Source organism: Sminthopsis crassicaudata, chromosome 1, assembly GCF_048593235.1.
Source record: "Sminthopsis crassicaudata isolate SCR6 chromosome 1, ASM4859323v1, whole genome shotgun sequence".
Lineage (NCBI taxonomy): Eukaryota > Metazoa > Chordata > Mammalia > Dasyuromorphia > Dasyuridae > Sminthopsis > Sminthopsis crassicaudata.
In genome coordinates this window covers 173778983-173806103 of record NC_133617.1, presented here as the reverse complement: position 1 = coordinate 173806103, position 27121 = coordinate 173778983, and the positions used below count along the sequence as shown (strand labels likewise).

Sequence of the window (27121 nt, the reverse complement as noted above, 5' to 3'; positions counted from 1 at the left end):
AACGAAAAAAGCAAACATAACCTTTAGGAAAGAGGACATTCATAGGAGAATATGGTCATGAGTTAAGAAAGAGCAATAGGTAGCACAGGTAACAACTGGTATCATTGAAAAGAACATTTAAATTGATGACACTACAGATTATTTGAAGATTTGGGTATAAGCTGTGTAGTTTTGGGCAAATCACTTAACTCCTGTTTTTCTAAATACACTGGAGAAAGAAATGGCAAACCATTCTAATATCTTTTCCAAGAAAACCCCATGGCAGTATGGTTCATGGGGACACAAACATTTGAATATAACTGAATGATTGAACAATTCTTCTGAGGCAAGAAATCCCTATCTAGATGAGATGATATTTTAAGAAATCTACATCTATATCTATCTATCTAATTCATGTGTATATATACATATATGTGTGTGTTGATTAAAAAAACAAAACCTCTCTTGGCACCATTAAGTATATTAAAATAAACGTCTTAGATGCACCAGGAAAAGGCTGTCTAGCCATCATCAGAGATTATTCATGGTACCAGAGTGGTGTTTGAATCTGAGAAGGGGGGAAAGGGTAAAATAGCTAGCAACATTTTTTGCACCTCAATAAAAACAATATCAGAAGACTAAAGGTATTGGGGTGCTGATCCTGATGGGCAGGTCAACTTATAATGGGCCACTCAATATAGAGAACATTTACTTCTAGGGAAGAACTTAAAACACTTTCAGAAATACTGATAATCTAATTTTTTAAAATACCCAGGTCTTTTATGCTTTTTTTGGTAAAGAAAATTAAGTGCTCCCTTTCTTTAAAGAAAGTACATTTATTATATTATTATTAGTTGTACATGTGCCATATCCCTTTTCTAGACTGTAAGTTCCATGAAGGCAAGGACCATTTCTTCATATGAAACTTTGCTTCTCCCCCATGTCTATTCACAATGCTCAGCAAATGATAGGTGCTTGATATACATTTATTGAATAAATATCAGTAGATTTTAGAATTCAAGAGAGTGTCTTTGGTTAGGTCTGGTTGCTGACTCAGTCTTGGAGATTGTACAAGGGGGTGACCACATCCCATGAGTGTTGCATGGGCTTAGATATTGATGAAACCTTGCTATCCATTATATAACAGGCAAGCCAGATAGATCATTTTGCAAACACCAGCCTTATTTCCCTATTCACATTCAGTAAATAATCTTTAACCAAGAAATTGCTTACATTAGCCATTTATATACTTCCAAGCATATCTCTATGAGACTATTTTGCTTGGGGGAGACTGGTAACAATTCTTTGTTCTCTGGTATATATGGCTCTTTCTTTTACATTGTTTTACAGCTAAGTAGTTCAACAATACTTACCCCTCCTTAATGAACTAGATGGAATCTATACTTCTCTCTCCCCTTTGCTCCACAAAACAAAACAAAACAAAAACAAAAACAAAAAACCCCTCAGTGAAAGTAGGTACAGTATAAAGGGCAAAAGATGAAATTGTTTTTAAAATAAATTTATCAGGATAAAGGTGGGAAAAGCTCCTGTTTTTCTATTGTTGGTGCCTTTGGAAATAGAAATCTCAAGCACATCCCACCATGCAGATAGTGTTATTGACAAGGAAAGATGGATGGAGCTCTCTTCTCCATCTCTTCCCGCTGTTAAACACTATTGTTTCAGTCAGTGATGTTTTGTTTACTTTGGAATGAAATATTTTACCCCCTCAGAGATAATTAATTTTTGTCAGCTTCCCTGTTTATGAGGGAAACTGAGAAACTGTTAATTGAAATACAGCATGAGTCACTGTTTTCACTGATTTTTGGCAGCATTCTAATTTGTGTCAATCTCAGCCTAATGATTAGATTTTTTAAGCAGAGAGCAAATTTGATTTTCTTTTCTTTTCTTTCTTCTTTCTTCCTCCTTTAAAAAAATATGCTTCATGATACAGGCTGTACTGATTTCTGTTGCTGTGGACAGAAATACCAATACTCTCAGGTTACTGAGAGGTTTACTGCGTCATGGTTGGCTATCCACAGCAGCTCGATATTTAAAAAAACTAACAGAGTGCAAGCTTCCTCTTTGTCTTTCCTTCCTCCCTCTCCCCCAACCAGAAAATGAGATGCTTTTAAAGCCCTTTCAACTAGTATTAAGCCACAGTATATGGCCCAGCACTAATGACATCACTGAGTGAACTTCCCAGAAACCATTAAGAGGAATTCATTTGGAAAACCAATTGAATGTCACCGGTGAAGGGCAGGGTTTTATAATAGGTGACCAGTCATGCATGCCTTTGGTATTTGTTGTTAAAACATTAATCACGGCAGACTCATTTACTTCTAATGTGAATGTACTACATGATTCCACAGGAATACCATTGCCAGTGACCATTAATGTACAAAACGGAAGCTGTTAACTGCAGGCAGGGTTCATAAAACCTGTTAGATCAATGGCAAGTATAATGGGAGAGTTAATGGTTCTTAATAGAACTTGACTCCTTTTGGCTTTCTGACAAAGTGAGAAATTCTGGGCTTACAGGTAGCTGAGTTGGGGGATGGCAGCAATGTCTTGATTTTGGAGGTTTCCTGGTTAAAGAGAAAGATGATTTTTATGTGATGAAGAATGAGTATAAGATCATAAGATCTAGATTCAAATTTAAGCATAAACACATGACTAGATATCACCTTACACAAGCCACTTTACTTTATCTTGACTTCAATTTCCCCATTTGTAAGATGGTAATAATAATACAAGTGTTATACAGTATATTTATGGTGCTACTCTTCAGTCCAAATCAGAGACAATGTGGTGCACTGGTTGAAATAATGGTGCTGTCACTTACTCCTAGTGACCTTGGGCAAATACTTTTCTTTGGGTTAAAGCTTCCTCACCTGTCAAATCAGAGAAGTTTTTTTCAATTCAAAATCTATGGATCTATAATATGTTGTGTCTCCCAAATAACCTAATGGTCAAATAGAGCTAACATGATGCAGTAGAAAGGCAGATTTGGATTTAAAGAGCTGGGTTTGACTCACCCCTCTGATATTTATTGTGTCACCTTTAGCAAAAAACCTGATTCTCTATTTTCTCATCTTTAACACAAGTATAATAATACTCTTTCTTCCCACTTCACAGAGCTGTTGCAAAGAAAGAGTTTTGTAATTCTATAAGACACAGTACCCACTTCAGAGTTTAATCTGGTTGTGGAGACAAAATGTAAATATGAAATGATTATAGAATAGTTCAATGGTTAAAATATTTTAAATGTCACAAAGGGGAGAGATGGAAGTGGGATGGAGTAGTCAGAGAAGACTTAATAAACAAAATGGATTTCTTGTTTGTACCTGGAAACAATAGCCTTATGTATGAATAGTTGGGATAATGGGTGAATAGTAACACAGAAAAGAGCCTAAGTAATTGTATGGAGGTGGGAATGCACTTGACATGTCCACAAGTCAACGAGAAGACAGGCTATGATGGAGCAAAGGTGTTTGTGTCATAGTGGAAAATAAGTTTGAGGAGTAATATGGAGTTAGAACCTGAATCAGGACCTCAAAAACCTGGCTTCATCCTTTAACAGAGAGCCCTTGTAAGTTCTTAAGCTGGAGAGTGACATGATCAAACAGGGTGTTTTTGAAGACTTAAGTCAAACAACTAAATAAATTATAGGTTGAATGGCAGAAAGATGATTATAAAAATTCAGTCAATGCAAATCATCATGTTTCTTCAGCTCCTTTTCTAATCCCTTCTTTCTCTTCTCTAGCACACTGCTGTGTTGCCTTTTTCCCTGATAGAGGCCATTCTCAATCCGTATCGGTATCCATCCAAGAAAAAAGGGCTCACTTTATTAAGCTGTGCTGCCATTGCCTACATCTGCTGGTAAGAACCTCGAGAAGGAAGCCTTGGGAATTTTTTTGAATGACTAATGCCCACCTTTTGCTCTAATCCACTAGAGCTTTCTTTCTCCTTTATGATTCTTACTTCCTGACTCAAAGAACTTCAGCCACTGCTGAATTTTCAGTCAAGGAGGAGTTTTACTTTTTAATTATGAAATCTAGGAAAACAGCTTGACCCATTCTGCCTCTCAATTCTAGGCAAGCTCCCTCTCTTAAGCAGAATTAGTCATTTAAATGCTATACCATTTCCCCTACCCTCATCAATTCTACCTTTTGCACATTGTTTCAGTTTGTGACTAAAATATTTGAATTGCTAAGTAAGCCAAGGCATCTAAATTTATTCCAGGTAAAGCTTTCCATGGAGTAGTTTGTGCTGAGTTTTTGTTCATTTCTGTAGTCAGTTGTCATTATGGGCTTATTTGCATGAGCAGGAAGCATAGAAGCTTCGAAGGGGCATTTGAACATTTGCCCAGAAGTGTGAAGAATAAGCCATAGTTGGGCGAGGACTGAGACTGTAGATGAAAGTATAGAATAGAGGAAAAATAGTAATAGCTGGCTAAGAAGCTTCCTTTTCTAGTAGCCCTGAGGAGTCTTACAACAAGAATCACCATCAACAGTAAAACAAATCCATTCTGACTGCAGCCATAACACCAGCATTCACATTGCATCTTCCATTTAAATTCATGGCTTAAATTTCCTAATTCCCAGGCAATCTTTGTTTTTTTAGATAGAAGAATCCTATTCTTCTCTTTCTTTCACTCCAGGTACCTCCAAAATGTCTCTACCATGATGGTTCCTCCAATCCAAACTATTTATTAGAATGTTTATCCTGTCAAAGGTACCACCAGTTTTCTTTCCCATTCTTCATTTTCAATTCAGAAATCTATTGTTTGGGCATGAAATGCCAGGCAAAATGACTACTGACTAGCCCTCATTAGGTGAAGTCTACCCCCTTTCAGAAGCCCCTCATTCCTGTATTGTAAACTATGGTGCAGAAATCCAAACCAATTTCAGACAGCTTCTTAACTAGCTATTTATTTCTCAAATGTACTTTTCTCTTCTTTCTTTTAACCTGGTATTAATGAAAACATGACCTGCGTCCCCTGTAGTTTCTTGCCAAGAAACTCAAAATCCCTAGCAAAGACTTCTACATTTTTTGGCAATATTATTTACTCGTTCTTCCCTTTTTACCTCCCCATTAATCACTAGCACTGAGGAGTGGCCATCAAGTTTGACAAACATCAGAAGACTCTCTATTGCATCCTAAATCTATCCTCATATCTTGTTATTTCTATCTCCAAAGTATTTGTGCTTCTTTATCCCTTCTTTGCAGTCACAACCAACACTTTTACTTATGCTCTCATCACATCTCAACTAGACTCTTACGATAGACTTTGGTCTCCTTGGCTCAAGCCTGTCCCTTCTCCAGTCCAGCCTACAGACTTCCCTATTTATGAGGTCAGAGGAACAAATGTGGGCTAAGGTCCCTCTCATCTGGGAGTTATTAACACCAACTCATAACATCTGGCTAGCATTTATATAGTACATTAAAATTTGCAAAGTGTTCTGCATCAGAGAGACTAATCTATCCTTTGTTTAGACATCAGTGTTAATTGTCATTGGCAGAAATATAAACAGAGCTCTCTGAAAGTCACTACCAAATTTTCCTTGCTTTCCATAAGATTCTTAATCTTTCTTTTATTGTTATTAGGTCAATGCATCTTAATCCATTCTAAATCTTGAAGTCCTGAGAAGAAAGATGACTTGTCCAATTTCACAAGGAGAATTGTAGAGCCTTGGCTATAATCCAGGTGCTCTGACTCTAAATTCAATGATTTCTCAATGGAAAGAGTTATATCATCCTACCTTTCACTACCTCAATCTCTTGTTCTTTCTCTCATCAAAAAGCTCCCTTCTCTCATTCACCTTTGTTCTCTTATGCATCTATCATTCTCCACTGGCGGTTCCCTATCAGCTCACAAATATACTTGGGTTCTCCTTAATGCTAAAATAAATTGCTTTTCTTGATTATTCTATAACATCCTGCCACTATCTTATATATCAACTTACCTTTATAGCAAAATATCTTTAAAAACTACCCTATAATCAATGCTACCTATTTTCTCCCCAACCCTTTTCCTTCTGACTTCTGTTGCTACAACTCTCCCAAAATTATTCTCTCAAAGGTCACTAATGAACTCTTAATTGCCAAACTGCAAATAGCCCTTTTCCCCAGTTCATTCTCCTTGACTTTTCTTTAGTATTTGACAGTAAAGATCATATCCTGTTATTCACTCTGTCCTTCCTTTGCTTTTAAGACATTAGACTGTGCTGTCTCTCTGCTTTTGTCTTTTTCATTGGCTCTTTGCCTTTGCTTTCACCCTCTTTAGCGGTTGGTTCCTTAAAATCTTTTCCTTAGCTTCTCTTTATATTCTGTCCCTTTGCAATCTCATTGCTAGGTTACCCTTGCTAGGCTCCCTCAAGGCATCTTCCTTTGGGAATGGGAACTGAAGGAAGCTCAGCTGTGTCTGCAGTTTAGATAAGCTATGCTAGACATAATTTGATTTTACACTGTTCATCATTGCTAGCTGGCTCTGTGTGTGTGTGTGTGTGTGTGTGTGTGTGTGTGTGTGTGTGTGTGTGTGTATGTACGCGCGTGTGCCTTGCATTTAAGTTGGGGGCTACTAGCAAGCAAAGAAAACCCAAAGAGCTCACCTCTAAGCCTCTCTATTCCACCCACTTTTACTCCCTTTACACAGATCACTACCATTCTCTAAAACCTTTAGTTGCATTTACCATGCTTTAATACTCTAAAAACTCTAGCCATCTTTATCTCTGTTACCTTCACCATATTCACTAGCAAATTATTCTCTCACCTGATTTCAAATTTCTTGAGGAGAGGGATGATTTCACTTTTATACTCAACAACCATCAATGTGCCATAAAGAAAGTAAGAGCTTAATAAATATTATTGAATTGAATTGACTTGCATATTCCCTTACTTCCTGAAAACCTGAACTACCCACTACTACTTCTATTTCCCCTCTAGGTCTCCTGGTGAGATTGCAAATTTAGAATTTAGAATTTTAGCTTTGGAAGGGATCTCAGTGGACATCTTATCTAATTCATACCCAGGCAAAATGAGAAACAGCAAGGTAGAGTAGGAAAAGTGCCAGATTCTGAATTGGAGGAACTGGTTTAAATCCTAATTCTTTCATTTTCTAGCTTTGTTAAATTGGACAAGTCACTTGACCTCTGAAGAACCTTAGTTTCTTCATTTGCATAATAAAGGGGTTTTCCTATGATAGCTCAAGTTCCTTGAAGACCTAAATTCATGGTCCTCAAGAATCTCTGCTACCATATCCCTGAGAAAGCCAATAATCTAGCCTTTTCTTAAGTATCTCTAATGAGAGGGAACTCATTACCTTCCGAGGCAGGTCATTTACTTCCCAATCCTCCATCCTATCCTTAGAAGCAAAGGCTATGGGGGGATTCTTTCTTTGTAAACATGTATGACTGTGCCTCTATCTCCTGCACAGCCCAATCTACTGATACTCACTTCCATGGCAACTGAAGCTAATTTCCGAATCAAGGTCTAAAGAGTTCTGTCTTCTCTGCAATTCTGACTGCCTATTGGCAGATGCATTTATCTGTATGTCCACTTAACACCTTAAAGCCTACATTTCCAACAAAATGATAATATGTTTTTTCTCTTGACTTAAAAATTTTTGTCAGTAGCACTACTGATTTCTGAAACCTTGGAATTAGCCTTGATTCTATAATCACCTTCATTTTTCAAATTTTATCACTTATAAGTTTTGTTGATTCTCTCTCTGAAATCTATCTCCTATAATTCCCCTCCTTTCTTTTACCACTACCGCCTCCCAAAGTAAGTTTTTATTTCCACTCATTTTGGTTTATTGTAACTCTTGGAAGAGCCTTTCCCCCTTTCCATTTTCCCCACTACCATTCATCTTTCATATTTTTCACTCTACTTTTCTAATGGAATGGAATGGAAAATCATTTATTAAGTTTTGATTGTGGACCCAAGATTGTACTAAGCACTGCAAATACAAAAAGAACTCACAGAGTTCATATTCCAGCTGAGTGAGAGAATAAATAGTAGGAGAAATCAGCTGCAGAATAACTGCAATCTGTGGCTATGGCTCCTCTCCTCAAAGCTTTTCAATGGCTCTGTCCAGTTTCAGACTCTTATGTGATCCTGGCCTTCAATTTTCTCATTTGTAAAATGGAAATCATAACATCATCTATCTCTCCAAATTGTTGTGGATAAAATGAGGTTTCATATATATATATATATATATATATACATATATATATATACATATATATAGCCACACTAGCCTTCTTAACACACACCTAACATTGTGATTTTTCACATGCTGTTCACTATGACTTACATGCCTTTTCCTGTTCATTTGCTTGTTAGATTCTTATAATCTTTCATAAAGCCAAGCTGAAGAATTATCTCCTCCTAGAAACCTTTCTTCACCTCATCAGGAACAAACTTTTCTCCTTTGGATTCCATAGAGTAGCATTTTTCTTGGGTCTTTCCTAGGTGGTTATCATGTTTTATTTTAGATTGTAGTTATTTATATGTTTGTCATACCATCATCATTCTCAATGCTAAATTGGACTCCATAAGGTCAGAAATCACTGTGTTATCTAAACTTCGAATTAGTTAATTCATTCAAACAGCAGTTATTAAGCACCTACTATGTGTAGACCTCTGTGCTAGCCCTAGGGAAGACACAAAGTCTAAAAATGTTCTGTATAAGAAAGTAGACCACTGTAGATGGAGTACAAAATAAGTGGAAATAGCATGAGAGAAATTAGCAAGAAGATTTTTTTTTACATACCTATAATACACATTCTTAGTCTTTTAAGTTATTTTACTACAATACCATTGGATAGTACATTCTTATTTGCCCTTTTTTCACAACTATACATAAAGTTGGCAAAGGAGATGGTTTAAACTAGTGTGAAAGTGAGGAACTAAATCAAGAGGAGGAGGAGTTGAAATATTTCTAAAGAGTAAGCTACACTCTAGGTATCTTCAAAGAATTTGAAAGCTACTTAGGAAAGACTACCTATGTCTTGCAACACTAAGTACAGTGCTGTGAACAAAGAGAATGGTACCCGAATGGAAGGCATGGATGACTGCCAAAAAAGTCTGAGTTTTGTTTGATAGACAGAAGGGAGTCCCTATACTGCTGAATTGAATACATGACCAGAAATATATATCTAAGAAAAACTTTGTTGATGGTTGTATGAAGAATGGCTTGGAGGGGAAAGAGTGCAAAGGAGAAGACCTGTAAAGAAGATATTCAATAGAAAAAAGTGGTGATTCCTGCCTGTATCATAAATGGCAGTATCAAGTATTGAGTATAGAGAGTAGGTGTGAGAGATGTGACAGAGGTAAAAGTCAGCAATACTTGATAGCTGTGTGTAAGGGGTAAGAGAAATGGAAACATCAAAGATAATTCTTAGTTTTCAAACACAGAATTCTAGATAAAAATGGTAATGCTGCTCCTGACAAAAATGAAGAAGATTCAAGAGGCAACAAAATTAATTGAATTTTGCATCCTTATCTATTCCTAACTCAGGACTATGCCCTCAGTAGATGCTTAATAAATCATTCTTGAGTGAATGAATGAACTTACACAGTAGAAAGAAGAGGATATCATAATGACCCTTAAATCATAGCATATCAACCAAAAGACTCTGCCCAAAATAAAGCTGCCTCTAATTAGGCAACTAGCTTTGGTTTAGTATTAGAGATCAACTCAATTTCTGGACTTTTAATCTAGTGAGCACTTTCTTGCCACTTGTCTTATGAGTAGATATTTATAATAGTTGGGCATTTTTGTGGGTTTTTTTTTTTTTACTAAATAACTTTTGCTTGTAAATAGCTTTTTAAAAAAATCATTCTATACGTTCTGCCTGTGGCTGCATTTTTTCAGTGTTGTTCTCTTCCTGATTTGATGCTATGGGGATGATAAACATAAAAACCCCAATGGTATAAGAAAAAATTTACATATATAAATTTGATGAGAGAGATAGAGACAGAAAGACAGTGTCAAAGAAAAAGAGTTTGCCCGATTTCTCCTGATAAAACCAGAAATATAGAGAGTGAGGCTTGCTGACTCTAAGAGATCATTAAACACTTATTATGTGCTAGGCACTGAGTCAAGTTGTGTGGATACAAATACAAGCATGAAAATAGTCCTTTCTTTCAAGAAGTTGACCTTCTAATGGAAGAAGACAATACAGAAAGAACTGCTCATATCTAAGTGAGGAGGGGAAGAGGGGGACAAAGAAAAGGTGGAGTTTAGAGAGAAAGAAAGGGGAGACAGAGATAAAGCATTGCTGAGCACTTTCCAAATTAGTGGAGTCAAGGAGAGTAACACCACTGAGTAAAGGAAGATTCCAGAGGTACTTCACTGATCCTACCTCTACTACTGGTGGCAATGCAACTGGAGAGAAAGGAGAGGCATTGTCCAGAGGAAGTAGAAGCAAGAGTAGAACTGGATCTACATTCCAAAGAGCTCATAAAAGAAGGGAAAGGACCCACATGTGCAAATTTGTAGCAGCTCTTTGTAGTGTCAAGGAACAGGAAATTTCAGTGGATGCTCATCAGTTAGGGAATGGCTATGGGATATGAATGTTATGAAATATTATTGTTCTATAAGAAATGATGAGCAGGGGGATTTCAGAAGCTTAGAAAGATTTACATGAATTGAGGCTGAGTGAAGTGAGCAGAACCAGGAGAATATATTGTACACAGTAATAACAAAATTCTGTGATGATCAACTATAATGGACTAGATTCTTCTCATCAGTGTGGTTGTTAAAGGCACCTATAGATTTGGAATGGAAAATGACATCTACATCCAGAGACAGAACTATAGAGACAGAATGTGGATCAAAAACATAGTATTTTCACCTTTTGTTTATTTGTTTGTTTGCTTTTTCTTTTTTGTGTTTTTTCCCTTTTTGGTCTGATTTTTTCTTATATAATATGGGAATATGTTTAAAAGAATTGCACATATTTAACCTATATCAAATTGCTTATTGTCTTGGGGAGGGGGACATAAGGGAGGGAGAAAGAAAAATTTGGAAACATAAAGTTTTACAAAAATGAAAGTTGAACATTATCTTTACATGTATTTGGGAAAATAAAATATTATTGAAAAAATTTTAAAGAGGCAAAAGTCAAATAAAACATGATTGGGAATGTGGTTAAAAGCAGACAGCAGACATTATAGACAGAAAGTACTCAGAGCCAGGAAGATTTGTGTTCAAACTGAATCTTTGACAAACTGGTAGTGCTGTGACCCTGGGCAGCCTCTTATCATAACTATCCCAGGCAACTTTCCAAAACTTAGTTGCAAAAAAGGTAATGACTTGCACTGGTAGAGGGAATTCCTTAACAGGTGCTCTCTATGCCTATATATTCAAAGGCCTATTTTTTTTAGTTCTTCTTAGTCAAAAATAGTATCATGGTTTGCCACTGACTTGCTATTTGATAGACCCAGATGTGGGGGCAAGGGAGAACAAGTGTGAGAGCTGTCACAGAAATAGAATCAACAGGAATTGAGAACTGATTGTATACAAAAGGTGAAAAGATGCTTTACAATTCTGGAACTCAGTTGCTTCCTCAACAAAGGAAGAGGAGAAGGTATTGGACAATTTCTAAGATCTACTTTCAGCTTTGACAATCAATCTATGGATACATCAGTGGGACTAGGCAATCAGGGTGAAAGGAACATGTTAGACACTAAAAAAAGTTCTGGAGTTGGAAAATTTGTGACAGAGTTGAGAGTTAACCAGAACAGTGCAACAAATTTTGGTAGTTCCTGAAGTATATAGGAAAGGTAATCAAGGATATTAACATCAATAAATGGAGTAGCTAACAGTTGTGATACTTCATACTTTCATGATGCTGCTATTATTTCATTTATTGTCCACTTTACTTTACTTGGTCCTCATAGCAATCCAGTGAGGTAGATAGGCCCTACAAGTTTATGTTCTCGCTATTTAATAGATGAGGAAACTGAGAGGTTTCCCAGAACTGAGAAGTCAAGTAACTTTCCTGAGGTGATGCAGGTAATTACCTTTCCTTTACTGGCTTTATTACATGTTCCAAACCAGCAAGACATTTCAATGGACATTTGGTTTGTTCAATATTTTGATGCCCAGGGTAGTACACTCTTTCTATACATATCTATGTTAGGTAATGAGTAAGAAAGAGGCTCAGGGCCATGACTCATTACTTGTAATATCTCCTATTAGGAAGCTTGAAGCTGAATGGTCATTTGAATTCAGTGATTCTGAGGCACAATGAGCTAAGCCAATTGGCTGTCTGCACTAAATCCATCATGCACTAAATATGATGCAGGCAATGGGATCCCAAGCTGTCTAAGGAGGGAAGAGCTGATCCAGGTTAAAAAAAAAACAGAGCAGGTCAATATTTTTGTGTTGATCAGTAGTGGAATCAGGTTTGGTTGCTATACTTCCAACTTTAGAAAGAAAAGGAATCTCATCTCTACCTTCCCCACAAAAAGAAACATAAGCCTTTAAACAATTTACCCCAGTCTTTTTGAAACAACATTTAAGACAAAAGCCATGCTCAAATTCCCAATTAAATGGGATCAAGAAGAGAGACACATTATCTGAAATCTTGTTAAGTATAAACTCAGCCTCTACATTCTAGGTGACGAATGTCTTCCAAAGAATTTGAAAGAGAGAGAGAGAGAGAGAGAGAGAGAGAGAGAGAGAGAGAGAGAGAGAGAGAGAGAGAGAGGAGAAGGAGAGAGGGAGAGAGGAAGAGAGAGAGAGAGAGAGAGGGAGAGAGGGAGAGAGGGAGAGAGAGAGAGAGATGGAATGTAGAACAAGGGAAATATTAGGCAAAGAATTGGGAGAATTATATTAGAAAGGATTGCAATAGGAAGGAATCATATTTGGTGAGAAGGACTGGTTGCAAGAAAAAAGAGAAAATGGTTTGGTTTTAGTATACTTGAAGTTCGTAGCTTTTAGTGGCCAATAGAATGAATTTTCTCCAGATGAAGACATTTCATTTTGGTTCCATTCATTTCTTTTTCCTTTTTGTGTGGTACTTTTCACAGTAATTTGACATCTGTCTATTAACTAATATGGTAGTTCCAGATACTAGATGCCTATTAATACTACTCTGTCATAACACTCTTGGATCCCACTGGGCATTTCATTTTGAGGGTAAGACATCAAAGGTTGATTCTGGCAGGACAGAGAAGGGTATGAGGAGAAGGCGTGACATATGCAAGTCTTCTAAAAGGAATAAGAACATGGAGACATTTTAGGACAGTTACAAGTATGCCAGTTTGATTGGTCAAATAGGGAAAGAACATAGATAGCATGAGGTAAGGGATATGAGCCAGGGCCAGAAAGAGCGTGAGAACCAAACGTGAGTCAGATTTCAGTAATAGTTCTAAGTTGGCAAGTATTTCACTGCTGAAACCATGTTATGATCATCTAAAAATAACCATTAAGCCAACATCCATGGGGACTGCTTCATGCATGCTGCCTGTTTTTGTTATTTTTCTGATTGTAAAATCCATCTCTCTCTCTCTCTCTCTCTCTCTCTCTCTCTCTCTCTCTCTCTCTCTCTCTCTCTCTGTCTCTCTCTCTCTCTCTCTGTCTCTCTCTCTGTCTCTCTGTCTCTCTGTCTCTCTCTGTCTCTCTCTCTCTCTGTCTCTCTCTCTCTCTCTCTCTCTCTCTCTCTCTCTCTCTCTCTCTCTCTCTCTCTCTCTCTCTCTCTCCTAGAGTATAAAGGCTGAGTTTATCTCTCTTCTTGATTCAACTCATCCTCCTCCATCATCCCAAGCATTAGGCCAAATTACTTCCCCTGGTATCCTTCAGAGGTAGTTGTGAGAAAATACAACTTGGGAATGTACTTTCCATTGGCACTGTGGTATAATAATTTAAGATCCAAGTATAAGGTGGTGAGCACTTAAAAAATTCCCATAACTTTCCAGTGACTAGAGAAATAGTATTATCAGTGATCTCATAGGCTTTTGGCACTAATCCATCTCTCATGGAAGTCCTTTTATTTTTTCTGAAAGGCGATGCCATAGTAGAGAGTCCTTCAGAGTCGGGAGATTTGGGATTTTAGAATTGTTATCACCACTGGCAAGTCATTTAACCTTTGTCTGCTTTAATTTTCTTATATATAAAATCTCCCCTTTAGAATAGGAATAATTATCCCGCAATGCCAAATAAATATATACCATATATATACATAAACACATATACATATGTTATATATAATTATATAATAGGTATAATTATGTATATATTATATAACTGAATCACATAGAGGCTAAGTGACTTGAAATGCTTATTTTATTTCATAAATTAAAAGTAAAATAAAATTGTTTTTAAAAGATAATAATAGTACTTAATCCCAAGATAGTAGTGAGGATAAAATGAGATATTCTAAAGCATTTTGAAAATCTTAAAGCTAATAAGTATCTTGTATGTTATTATCTAATTGGATATTAATACATATATGTATAGTTGAAGATTTTATTCACAAAGATACTTGAGATTTTTTAAAATCTTATTAATATCCAAATATGTTTCCATATGAGAAGCACCTTGACAAAGTAGACAGAAAATTGGCCTAAAAGCCAGGAAGACCTATCCAGTCACATCTCAGATACATGCTGGGCAAGTCATTTAGTCTCTCGATGCTCTAGGCCAGGGCTTCTTAACTTTTTCCACTCACCACCCCTTTTCCTCCAAGAATTTTTATGCAACCTCAGATATATAGAGAGTTAAAATAGATATGTAAATCAAATATTTACTGATAATAAACATAAAGAAATTTATTTTAAAACAATTCTTTGGTATACATATAATTTTATCATTTATTAAAGATGACACAAATTTACATAGTAATAAGATAGATGTTCTTGTTTATTTTTACATAAAGAATTAAATCTTGGCAAAATATTTGGTACTCCAAAATGTAGAGAATTTTTATTTTTAATTTCAAATTTTCTCTCCCTCCTTCCTCTTTACCACCTATTGAGAAGGCAAGAAATACATGTTATAAATGTCATGCAGAATATATTTCCATATTAGCCATGTTTTTTTAAAAGCAAAACAAAGTCTATACTATGAATCTAGCAGTTCTCTATATGGAATTAGATAGCATTTTTCATCATAGTCTTTTGGAATTATGGCACATCCTTGTATTTTTTGGAGTTAATAAAGTCTTTCACAATTGATTACACAATTGATTTTATTGTATTTGCTGTTACTGTGTAGATTCTTCTCTTAATTCTGTTCACTTCACTTTGCATCAGTAAATATAGATCTTTGCAGGCTTTTTTATTTTTTCTGAAACCATCCTTTTCATCATTTCTTACAGCACAATGATATCCCATCACATTCATATACCTTAGCTTATTTGATCATCCAATTGATGGACACCCACTTAGTTTCTAATTCTTTGCCACCACAAAAAGAGCTGCTATAAATATGATCCTGTATGTATGATGTTGGTGGGTCAAAAATTATGTGAAGTTTTACAGTCCTTTGGGCATAATTCTGAATTGTTCTCTATAATGGTAGGACTGGTTCATAGCTCCACTAATAGTGAAATAGTGGACTATTTTCTCACATTCCTTCTAGCTATGGTCATTTCCTTTTCTGTCATCTTAACCAATCTGATAGATATGAGGTACCACCCCAGAGGTTTTCTTATTTTGCATTTCTCTAATTATGAGTGACTAAAAGCATTTTTTCACATGACTATTGATAGAATTTTTTTCTTCCTCTGAAAACTGTCTATCCATGTATTTTACCATTTCTCAATTCAGGAAAGGTTTATAAATTTGGGTCGGTTTTCTATAGTAGTAGTTGAGAAAACATGCCTTGCTGTAAATTTTTTTTCTCATTTCCTATTTTTTTTACTCAACTTTCTTAAGTTTGCAAAGTATCTGAAATTTAAAAGGGAAGTGTTGCTAAGGACAAAGAGATCAGAATAGATTTTCTACAGGAGATGTGAAATATTAGTGGAGCTCCAAAGGTTGGTAGGAAATTAAAAGGTGAAGATGAGTAGAACTGGAAGAGAGGATTTTTGGCCAAAGAACAAGATCATGAAGACAAGAGGGTAATATCATGATTTTTAGCAGAAAACACCTCCATTTCCCTGGAATATGGAGTGTGTGAACAGTAATAATCTGACAAGGGAAAGAATGGCATCATATTAAGAACTTTCAATTTCAGGCAAATTTGAACTTTTTTCAGTAGGCAATAGGAAAGTATTGAACATTTTTGAAGAAAGCAATAGAACGATTAGATCTATGTATGTGAAGGAAAGAGTGTTCTGGGTGATAGTATGAAAAAAGTACTGGACAATAATAAGATCATAAATCTAACACTGAAATGGCCCTTCAAAGCTATCTAGTCTAATGCCTTCATTTTATTGATGAAAAAACTGAGAGAGACTTAGAGAGGTTAACTGATTCGACTTGGATCATATAGATAGTAAGAGTTGAATGAATGAAAGTCCTCTGATTCCAAAGTTAATATTATTTCCACTTTGCCAAAACATCATCAATGGAGAGAATGAAAGTAGGAAGACCCATTGGGAAGTAAAGACTGTTTCATTAGGATAGTAAAGAAAGTATGTGTGTGTGTATGTGTATACATATATATGTGTTTATACACACACATATATATATCTATAGATATATATCTATATCTCTATATAGATATATATGTATAGATATATATATATATATAAGTAAAAATAGAGATGAGAGGATGGAAATATGGAAGTGATGGAGAAAGGGTGCAGCAGATTGAGTGCTAGACTTGTCATTAGGAAGATTTATAGGAAGACTCCTGAGTTCAAATATGACCTCAGACACATACTAGCTGTATAACTCTGGGCAAGCCATAACTCTGTTTGCCTCAGTTTCCTCATGTGTAAAATAGGTTGGAAAAGAAAATGGCAAACCATCCCAGTATCTTAGAAAACAACAGCAAAAAGGGAAGGAAAGAGTACGAGATAATCTGAAGTTTTTGAACACAGGAGAGTGAGTAGATCACAGTGAGCCCCTTGTCTCATCTTTAACGACATCTTTCAATCATTATCCGTACAACCAGCCCTAGGACCTTGAGTAGATTTTTTGGTATTATTCACCTTAGTAATATGTCACTTAGTAATTTGTCTTTAGACAAAAAGCATATGGGTAGTGGGTGGATTCATACAACTAATTTTTAATTCCATTTCATAATCCTTTTCCAAGTGATGTATATTTTTAAACTTGTCAATCATTGTTTCCAATGGCAAATGTTTTCTAAAAAGACAAGTACATTTTATTCACTATAGGATTTCTTTCCTTTTCCCTTTTTTCCTTTTTTTTTAATTTAACATTTATTCAGTCATGTTATCCAAGATGTGATACAAACTGACAGGAACAATTTTCCTTTCATGCCTCTATGCTGACTGCCCCTTATTAAATTACTGTAATCTTGCCTAATACTGTATTTGCATTTTCATTACTTTTCACCACTGTCAGGTTAACAGACTTGTAGTTTTCTTTGCACTTTTCTTGTGAAACATCAGAATTCATTAGTCTCCCTCAAGAACTTTTTATCGCAAACCTTATAAAAATGAAACAAATAAATACATTTATAGAGAAATAGAAACTTTTCAGGCCTCCAGCTTAAAACCAATTTTTTTGCATATGGTTTTGTATAAATTTATTCTTAGACCAGAAGACCATACCTCCAAATAAGTAAAATAATTTTAAATATTATTATATTATTATAAAATAATAAAAGAAAAGAAATAGTAATTGCATTTAAATCCTTTCTTGACCACAACTTTCTATGCCCTCTACCTTTAACTTCCTTATTACCTTAAAAGAAGGCTTACCTCTCCCATGGAATCCTGACACAAGTGATTGGCCCAGACATCCATACACACTTATGTCTTTTGGGGTATCATACTGAAAGTTCATTGTTTAGATGTTTTAGTATCATAGCATCAATGATTATTATTAATCATTCCAGTTAGAAAGCCAGGGAGTTTATTTTAAGAAACTGTTAGTGTGGAGCAACTAAGTAGTACAATGGAGAGAGAGCACTGGTCCTATTGTCAGGTGGAGGACTGAGTCCAAATCTAGCCTTAGATACTTATAAATTGTTGCAACACTTAACTGGACACTGTGACACTTAACCCTCATTGTCTCAAAATTAAAAAAAAAGAAGAAGAAAGAACAGAAAAAGAAAGAAAGTATGTTAGAATAGCAGTATAGGATAATGTTTAGAGGGCTGATCTTAGAATTAGGAAATCTGGTTTCAGGGCTACTCTGCCCTAAACAACACTAAGAAAGTTTCTAATCTGAATTGATGAAGGAAGCTTTCACATGTGTACAAAACAAATTAAATTAGAACTAACTTTCATTCATTGTCTACATTTCAGCTTCAGTTTGACCCTGTTGGCCCTTTCCCATCCTTTCTTTCCTAATGCACAATATTGATTAGTACCTATCCTTAAAGGAAACAGGACAAAACTTCCCAACTTTGCCATCCCCTTAAAGATGTGCCAGGGACAAAACACATGAGTTGTGATATCCAAAAGTCACCCAGTAATTAGAAGCAGGACTAGGGCTCAGAGACACTTGACTCCTAGGCTAGAAGTTAACCAATGGTTCACCTTCGTTCTCTTCTAATCTCTATATTTGATGTATTGAGTACCACATGCCAAATTAAATCAAGAAGGTGATTTGTTTAATTAGTTATACTGCCTAGGAGAACAACTATGGCAATTCACTTCTGTTTCCCAATGGAGTGACTCAATGATCAACCAATATTATATCAAGCCTTCTCTCCATCAGTTTAGTTTCAGAGCTCTATTTTCTCCTAAGTAAAAGTGTTACAAGCTCATCTCATGCTGTCCTAATTGGTGTGACTTCTTTTTCTCTACAGGATACTGAGGATTTACTACGTAACCAAAAAGTGGGTATATCCCATGTTTACTAAGCTTGGTCCAGTGTTCTTAGTAGCTTTCTTCTTTGCCTGCCATGCCCTCCTAGCCCTCATCTATCTCCTTGGAGAGTACTTGAACCACCTGATTTGGGGTAAGTGATTCTTTTTCATCTATGGCACTCCATCATCAAATATTACTCCTTTTTGTTACTTTTTCCCATGCCCCGTTGTAACATGTGGAAAAATTACAACAATCTAAACCACAGGTTGTTCAATATGCATTTGTAAGATAATAGGAAATAGACCTGAAAAGACCATAAATTTAAGATCTGGAAGAGGCTTCAGGAAGTTCAATACACTCATTTTCCAAGAAAACGGTGACCCAAAAAGATTAAGTTAAAATCACACAATGAGTAAAAAGCAAAGGAAAAATCCATGTCCTTTCCTCTCATTGCAAATGGAGAACTTTTTTTCTCCTGTAGGAGCCCAAGGTTTCTTAATGTACTTATTCAAAGGTCTCATCTTAGGACAAATTATATTTCATAACAATGGGAAGGTGAAGGAACAAGGAGTGAAGTGAAGGTGATGGGGTGGGGAGGAGAGGACTATTCCCAGAAGCTACAATCTCAGTTTCTCTCCTCCATGCTACAGCAAGCTCCCTCAGCTTCAAGTATTAGTTTTGTTTAATGAAAAGCCAAGTTATGGATCAAGAGGTGTTCTCCCCCAGTTGAGAACATGGGATCAGTATTTTCTTGCTCAAAGTGATACTGTCTTCTGGGCAGGTTCCTGTTCACACAATATGAATATGGTCTCTTTTCTGTTTGCCTGATGGTCACATGAACCAACTCAGATACTGTAAGAGTTAGCCTATCAATGACCGCACTCCCACCTTTCAAAGCACTTGAATTTCTTCATAATCTAGAGAAAAGCTATGGATCCACAAACCTAAAGGTTCCCTGCCCACAATTGCCTATACAATTGTAAAGCTTTTTTTCCCCTCCTGGTTTTAGCCATGTTTATGTACCTTCAACCAACAAGGTTACCTAAATTAATAAATGGAACTAGTGGAAATAATAAAAATCCCTGCTCGTTTCCTAAAACTGCTCTTGAACATATGCAAATATATTATTTTTATTTTAAAATATTAAGCATCATAAGAAAATCTAATAGCATGGTTATAACAACCCAACCTATACAATATTAGAGCTATACAATACTAGAAATCATTTCAGGAAAATTGCTTTTCTAAGTTCACCTAGGTCTTGTTCTTCTATAACCCTTCCTTTGGATGAACCCTCTAATTTGGATAGATTTTGATCTCAAAAATCACCTAACTGCTGCTTGAACTAGAGGTTTTCTATATTTTTGGTTTCTACTCAATGGATTCCAACTAGTAAAGAGCTAAGTGTTTCATTCTTATTTTATAATTTCATTTCTCCAGTTCTTCACTTTAAATATGAAACTATCCCTGATCTCTCTTTTCTATGGTATTCTCCAAAAGAGTCTTCCTTTGCTTTTTTGTCTCAACTCTCTTGGGAGAAAAGCCTTTCCCCACCTTCTATGTCTTCCTCATGTATTCTTTCCTTGGCTTTTAAGGCACAAAACATTTATTATCATTTTCCTCATTCCCTTTGGAGATTTGAGGATTCTGGCCTCTTAATAGATCCTTCTCTCTCTTCTGGATAGTTTGAAACCATTTAAAATGTCTAGTCCTGGCCTTTGTTTTCAAGTTTGTTTCTCTTTTTGAAACTTTGGCTCTAGATTGGCATTTGGACTCTTATTCTATGTAGCCTTTCTGTTTTGTTTTTGGGGGTTTTTTGGTCATATTGTAGAGCATTTGTTTAATTTTAAATTAAATATTCTTTTTTTTAAATAATAGTCTTTTATTTTCAAAATACATGCAAAGAGTTTTCAACATTTATAATTGCAAAATCTTGTATTCCAAATTTTTCTCCCTCCCTTCCCCTCACCCCTAGACAGCAAGTAATCCAATATATGTTAAACGTGTAATTCTTCTGTACATATTTCCGCATTTATCATTAAAAATCAGATAAAAAATGAAAAAATGAAAAAAATGAGAAAGAAAACAAAAAGCAGGCAAAAAGCAATAAAAAAATACTATGTTGTGATCCACGTTCAGTCCCTACAGTCCTCTCTCTGGGTGCAAATGGCTCTCTCCTTAGAATTGTTCTGAATCACCACATGGTTGAAAAGAAGCACATCCATCAGAATTGATCACATAATCTTGTTGGTGTGTACAATGTTCTCTTGGTACTACTCACTTCACTTAGCATCAGTTCATGTAAGTCTCTCCAGGTTTTTCTGAAATCCTTCTACTGATCAAAATATTCTTTTTAATAAACAAAAAATTGGTTTTGTTTCCCTCCTAACCACCCATACTACCACTAGTGAGTAAAAAAATAAAAAAAAACAAAAACAAAAAAAAACCCAAAAAACAAAACCCTTATGACAAATGTGTGGTCAAAAGCAATTTTTAAATTATGTCTAATTCTATATATCAAATCCGTCTCTTCTTTTTTCAGGCAGTGGAGAGCAGGCTTCTCATTTATACTCTGGTATTGTGATTGGTCTTTGCATTATTCATAATTCCTTTAGAAGCCATGGGGGTCTTAGGTTCTACTTCATGATTCCTTTGGTATGTCTCTTAGCCAGACTCTTCTTTTTTAAGATAGATGCTATTTGAAAGTCTCTGTATTTTACTAGTTCAAACTTTTCTCTTGTTTCACATCACTCTAAGCTGACTTATCCCCAGTAATCTGCAATATTTTTGGAGAGGGGAAGAAATAATCAGTATACAACTGATTAAAACATTATCAGAGAAATTTGATAGAAATGGTTTTTTTTCCCATTCAAACATTGCTCTTCTTATTCTACATGTATTAATTTTGTCTATACAGAAGTTTTTCAGTTTGAAGTACTCAAAGTTATTGATTTTATCTTTTATAATTGCCTCTATCTCTTGTTGGTTAAGAGTCCATCTCCTAACAGTATGAGAGGTATATGATCTGTTTCTCTTCAATTTTTTTTAATATTAAGGTCATATATCCATTAATATTGTATTATAGAATATAGATGTAAAATATTTGTCTGAGCCTAATTTCTGCCATGCTACTTCCTACTTTTCCCAGAAGTTTTCATCCAATAAGGAGTTTTTTCTGCTTAATTAATATTTTTTCACTTTATCAAACACTGAGCTATTAAGTTTCTAATTCTATTCTAAGTTGCACTACTTCTAATTAGCTCTTATTTAAATTTTGATGACTGCTGCTTTATAATATAATTTGAGATCTTCTTTTCATGATTTCCCTTGACATTATAAATATTTTGATTTTGCAAATGAATTTATTATTATTTTATCAAATTCTATTAAGCAATTTTTGGCACAACCTCATTATGAGAACTGAATATTCCCTGAGCTATTTAGATTATTCTTTATTTAAACAGCATTTTGTAACTGAATATATAGAAGTCTTTTCTGTGTTTAAGTAGGTTGATCCCCAAATATTTTATGTATTTTGCAGTTATTTGGAATAGAAATTCCTTTCTATCTTTGCTTCTTTTGTATTTTTTATTATCATAAAAAATGATATTAATTTGGGGAATTTATTTTGTAGCTTGCAAGTTTGCTTAGGCTGTAAATTGCCTTAATTGGCATCTCTACTGATTTCCTAGGATTTTCCAAGTATTCCATTATAGCAGCAGCAAATGAGGATAATTTTCCTTCTACTTATCTGCATGCCTTTAATTTCATTCTCTTATTTTATTGCTTTAACATTTAAAGAACTATACCAAATAATTGTAGGGAAAGTGAATATCCTACTTCATTCTTGATTGGAAAAATACATCTAATGTATTATGTTGATTGCAAATGATGCTTGATTTTGCTTTTAGAGAGATGCTTTTTTATGTTTTCTTTTTAAAAAGTCCCTCTATGTCTATACTTTGTATCACTTTCAGCATAAAAGAGTATGGTACTTTGTCAAAAGTTTTTCTGCATCCATTGAAATAATTATGTAATTTGGACAGTTTGCTTTTTAATGTGATTAATTGTGCTGATAGTTTTCTGAATTTTGAAACATACTTGCATCTTTGGTGTCACTGGTTCATTATGAATGATTTCTTATATAAATTGTAATTTGTTTGACAGAATTGTTTAAATTTTGAGTGAGTGTTTATTAAGGATATTGGCTTATAATTTTCTGTGCTTTTGCTTTTCAATTTTTGAAAATAATTTGTCAATTGTGGGTATTAGCTATTCTCTAAAAATTGTGACTACATTAGAAGCAGGAATTTGTTGTTTTGTTTCATTTTGTTTTTTCTCTTTAGAGCGAGAATTATGTTGATATCTGAAATTGGATTGTTTAATATTGCTACATAATCTTCTTATAGTTAGGGTATTTTATATTTTTGTGATATTTCTTTATTTCTTTTATATTCTCAGGTGTGTTAGCATATAACTGGGCACAATATGTTCGTTTTATTTCTTATAGTTTTATTTCATCATGTTTATTATGTTATTGATTTTATTTTTTGCTCTCTTCTTTTTATTTTTATTTATTTATTTATTTATTTATTTATTTATTCATTTTTCCAAATTATCCCCTCCCTCCCTCCACTCCCTCCCCCCGATGGCAGGTAATCCCATACATTTTACATGTGTTACAATATAACCTAGATACAATATATGTGTGTAAATACCATTTTCTTGTTGCACATTAATTATTAGCTTCCGAAGGTATAAGTAACCTGGGTAGATAGACAGTAGTGCTAACAATTTACATTCACTTCCCAGTGTTCCTTCTCTGGGTGTAGTTATTTCTGTCCATCATTGATCAACTGGAAGTGAGTTGGATCTTCTTTATGTTGAAGATATCCACTTCCATCAGAATACATCCTCATACAGTATTGTTGTTGAAGTGTATAGTGATCTTCTGGTTCTGCTCATTTCACTCAGCATCAGTTGATTTAAGTCTCTCCAGGCCTCTCTGTATTCCTCCTGCTGGTCATTTCTTACAGAGCAATAATATTCCATAACCTTCATACACCACAATTTACCCAACCATTCTCCAATTGATGGACATCCATTCATCTTCCAGTTTCTAGCTACAACAAAAAGGGCTGCCACAAACATTTTGGCACATACAGGTCCCTTTCCACTCTTTAGTATTTCTTTGGGATATAATCCCAATAACAGCAATGCTGGGTCAAAGGGTATGCACAGTTTGACAACTTTTTGGGCATAGTTCCAAATTGCTCTCCAGAATGGCTGGATTCTTTCACAACTCCACCAACAATGTATCAGTGTCCCAGTTTTCCCACATCCCCTCCAACATTCATCATTATTTGTTCCTGTCATCTTAGCCAATCTGACAGGTGTGTAGTGGTATCTCAGAGTTGTCTTAATTTGCATTTCTCTGATCAGTAGTGATTTGGAACACTCTTTCATATGAGTGGAAATAGTTTCAATTTCATCATCTGAGAATTGTCTGTTCATATCCCTTGACCATTTATCAATTGGAGAATGGTTTGGTTTCCTATAAATCAGGGTCAGTTCTCTATATATTTTGGAGATGAGACCTTTGTCAGAACCTTTACTTTTAAAAATATTTTCCCAATTTGTTACTTCCCTTCTAATCTTGTTTGCATTAGTATTGTTTGTACAGAAACTTTTTTAGTTTGATGTAATCAAAATCTTCTATTTTGTGATCAATAATGATCTCTAATTCTCCTCTGGTCATAAATTCCTTCCTCCTCCACAGGTCTGAGAGATAGACTATCCTCTGTTCCTCTAATCTATTTATGATCTCATTCTTTATGCCTTAGTCATGGACCCATTTTGATTATATGGTGTTAAGTGTGGATCCATATCTAATTTCTGCCATACTAATTTCCAGTTTTTCCAACAGTTTTTTCCGAATAATGAATTTTTATCCCTAATGTTGGTATCTTTGGGTTTGTCAAAGATTAGATTGCTATAGATGTACCCTTTTTTGTCCTTTGTATCTAATCTGTTCCACTGATCTACCGGTCTATTTCTTAGCCAGTACCAAATGGTTTTGGTGACTGCTGCTATATAATATGCTCTCTTCTTTTTAATCAGATTAGTTAAGAATTTACCAATGTTATTGTCTTTTAAAGAACTAACTTTACTTGATAAATTTTATTTGTAAACAACTACAATATATTTTACCTTTAATTTTTAATATCTTTTTTGTATATTTTAATTTTATTTGTATGCTTTCTGATTTTTAATGATTATTTTTAATGAATCTCTTTTTCTATCTTATAAATGTATATTCATAAAGAGATAATTTTCATTATCATAACCACCCCTGCTTGGGATGTGTCCCAGGAGTTTTAGTATGTCATTTCATCATTATCATTATCTTTTATATTTTTTATTAATTTCTTCTACAATTGTTCTTTAATCCATTCATTATTTAGGTTTTCATTTCAAGTCTCCAATTAGGTCTATTTTCTCAGAATCAATTATTGTTTCTGAAATATGTTATAATCTATGAAGGATATATTCACTTTAATCTATCTTGTTTTCATTCATTTGCATTATCTCTGTGCCATTGTACATGGTCAAGTCTTTTAAAAAATTCCATGTAATATTGAGAAACTTCATATTCTTTTGCTGTCTTATTTAAAAGATGTCATAAGTACTTGACAAAGTACCATACTCTAGTTTCTCTAGCAATTTGTTCAGTAACATATTTTCTCTTTTGTTTATATTTCTGATAGCCTTATTCAAAATGGAGAGAGGGATAGTGCTTTCCTGTCACTTGTGTTAATCTTTATGTTTACTTATAGCTCAGATAATACTTTCTTTATGAATTTGAATGCTAAGGCATTTTATTCATAGAAATTTGTTATTGATTAGTTTGTTCTCTGGTTCCATTCAGCCTAATATAATTTCTTTATCCTTTTTAAAAACATTTTTTAAAAAATATTTTCTTTTGCTTTGTTAGACAACATGATCACAACTCCTGCTTTTTTGGAGTGATTCACTTGATGCATAATACATTTTTGTCCTTTCTCTCAGTTTTATTTTATGTATGTCTTTGCTTTTTGAAATGTGTTTCTTGTAAGCAACAGATTGTAGGATTTTTTTTTTAATCCAATCTGTCACTCTTTTGTTTTATTGGATTGTTTAATCCATTCTCATTTGAAGTTTTGAGTGTTGGGTTATATTTTCTTCTTTCTCACTCTAATGTTGGAATATTTTTAAAGTTATGATTTTTAATCCTCTTTTGTTACAAACACAGTGCTATGTTTCTTCAATTAATTATTTTAATCTTTTTAAAGTGGCCCCGTTCCCCATGGATCTATTATTTTCACCCTTTTTCCTTTCATTTCATTTGTTACTTATTTCCTTTTGAAGTCTCTTATTAGTTTATTTTTTCTACTCTCATCTAATTATGTAGTTCTTCCTTCCCCCTACCACTATTTTCTCTCAATTATACAAGCACATTCCCTTTTCCCCCGCTTCCCTTTCCACTAGTATATTCATTTTTAAATTTCCATATTTTTGTACCCTTTTCCAAAAATGATTTTTCTTACTCTCTACATTATTCCCCCTTTTCACACATTCTAGACCTCCATTCTCTGATTTCTGTCACCTATAATTATCTGATCTCCCTCATTTTTCTATATTCCTCATGTATTTAATATTTCCCTAGTATCTATTCTAATTTCTCCTCTTTAGCCAGCTTCTGTCATTGCCTTGTAAAATTTACCCTAGGGATTCCTCTTAATTTTATTCCCATCATGGAATCAATCTTAGTCTCACTCCCAGAACAATGACAATTATTGCGCATTTGTATTCTATAACCTCCTTTTGATTCATCCCCCATTTGTTTCAAAAATCTCTTCCAGAGGTCCATGCTCTCCTACTCCCCCAGATGCCAGTATCCCCTAGGAGGTCTAATTCCCCAAGTTAGAGTGAATAGACTTTCAAACACTGAATCCCCTAGATCACACCCAGCACTAAGTCCCTATCTTTTCACAAACCATAACTCTTCACCCATAGGAATATTCATCAGTAGAACTCTTTCCCATAAACCAAATCAAGATCTTCTTCCTTACCCATCTTCTCTTCACCCATTCTTTTATAGGGCTTTCTTTTTCTGAGTCCACTGGGGGCCCCTTTGTCTCATTGCTAAACATCAATTGGACGCTGGCACATCTGGCATTTCTCTGTTCCCTTAT

The 27121-nt window shown here is 34.8% G+C and overlaps 1 protein-coding gene across 1 annotated transcript in view; it reads left to right on the top strand.

Moving 5' to 3' along the window:
• ADTRP (androgen dependent TFPI regulating protein) overlaps positions 1-27121 on the top strand; it is a 113072-nt gene that overhangs the window by 68501 nt on the left and 17450 nt on the right. Inside the window, exons 4-5 of the mRNA XM_074285046.1 lie at positions 3743-3858; positions 18887-19038. Coding sequence (XP_074141147.1) covers positions 3743-3858; positions 18887-19038 — 268 coding nt within the window. The remainder of the gene's footprint in view (positions 1-3742; positions 3859-18886; positions 19039-27121) is intronic.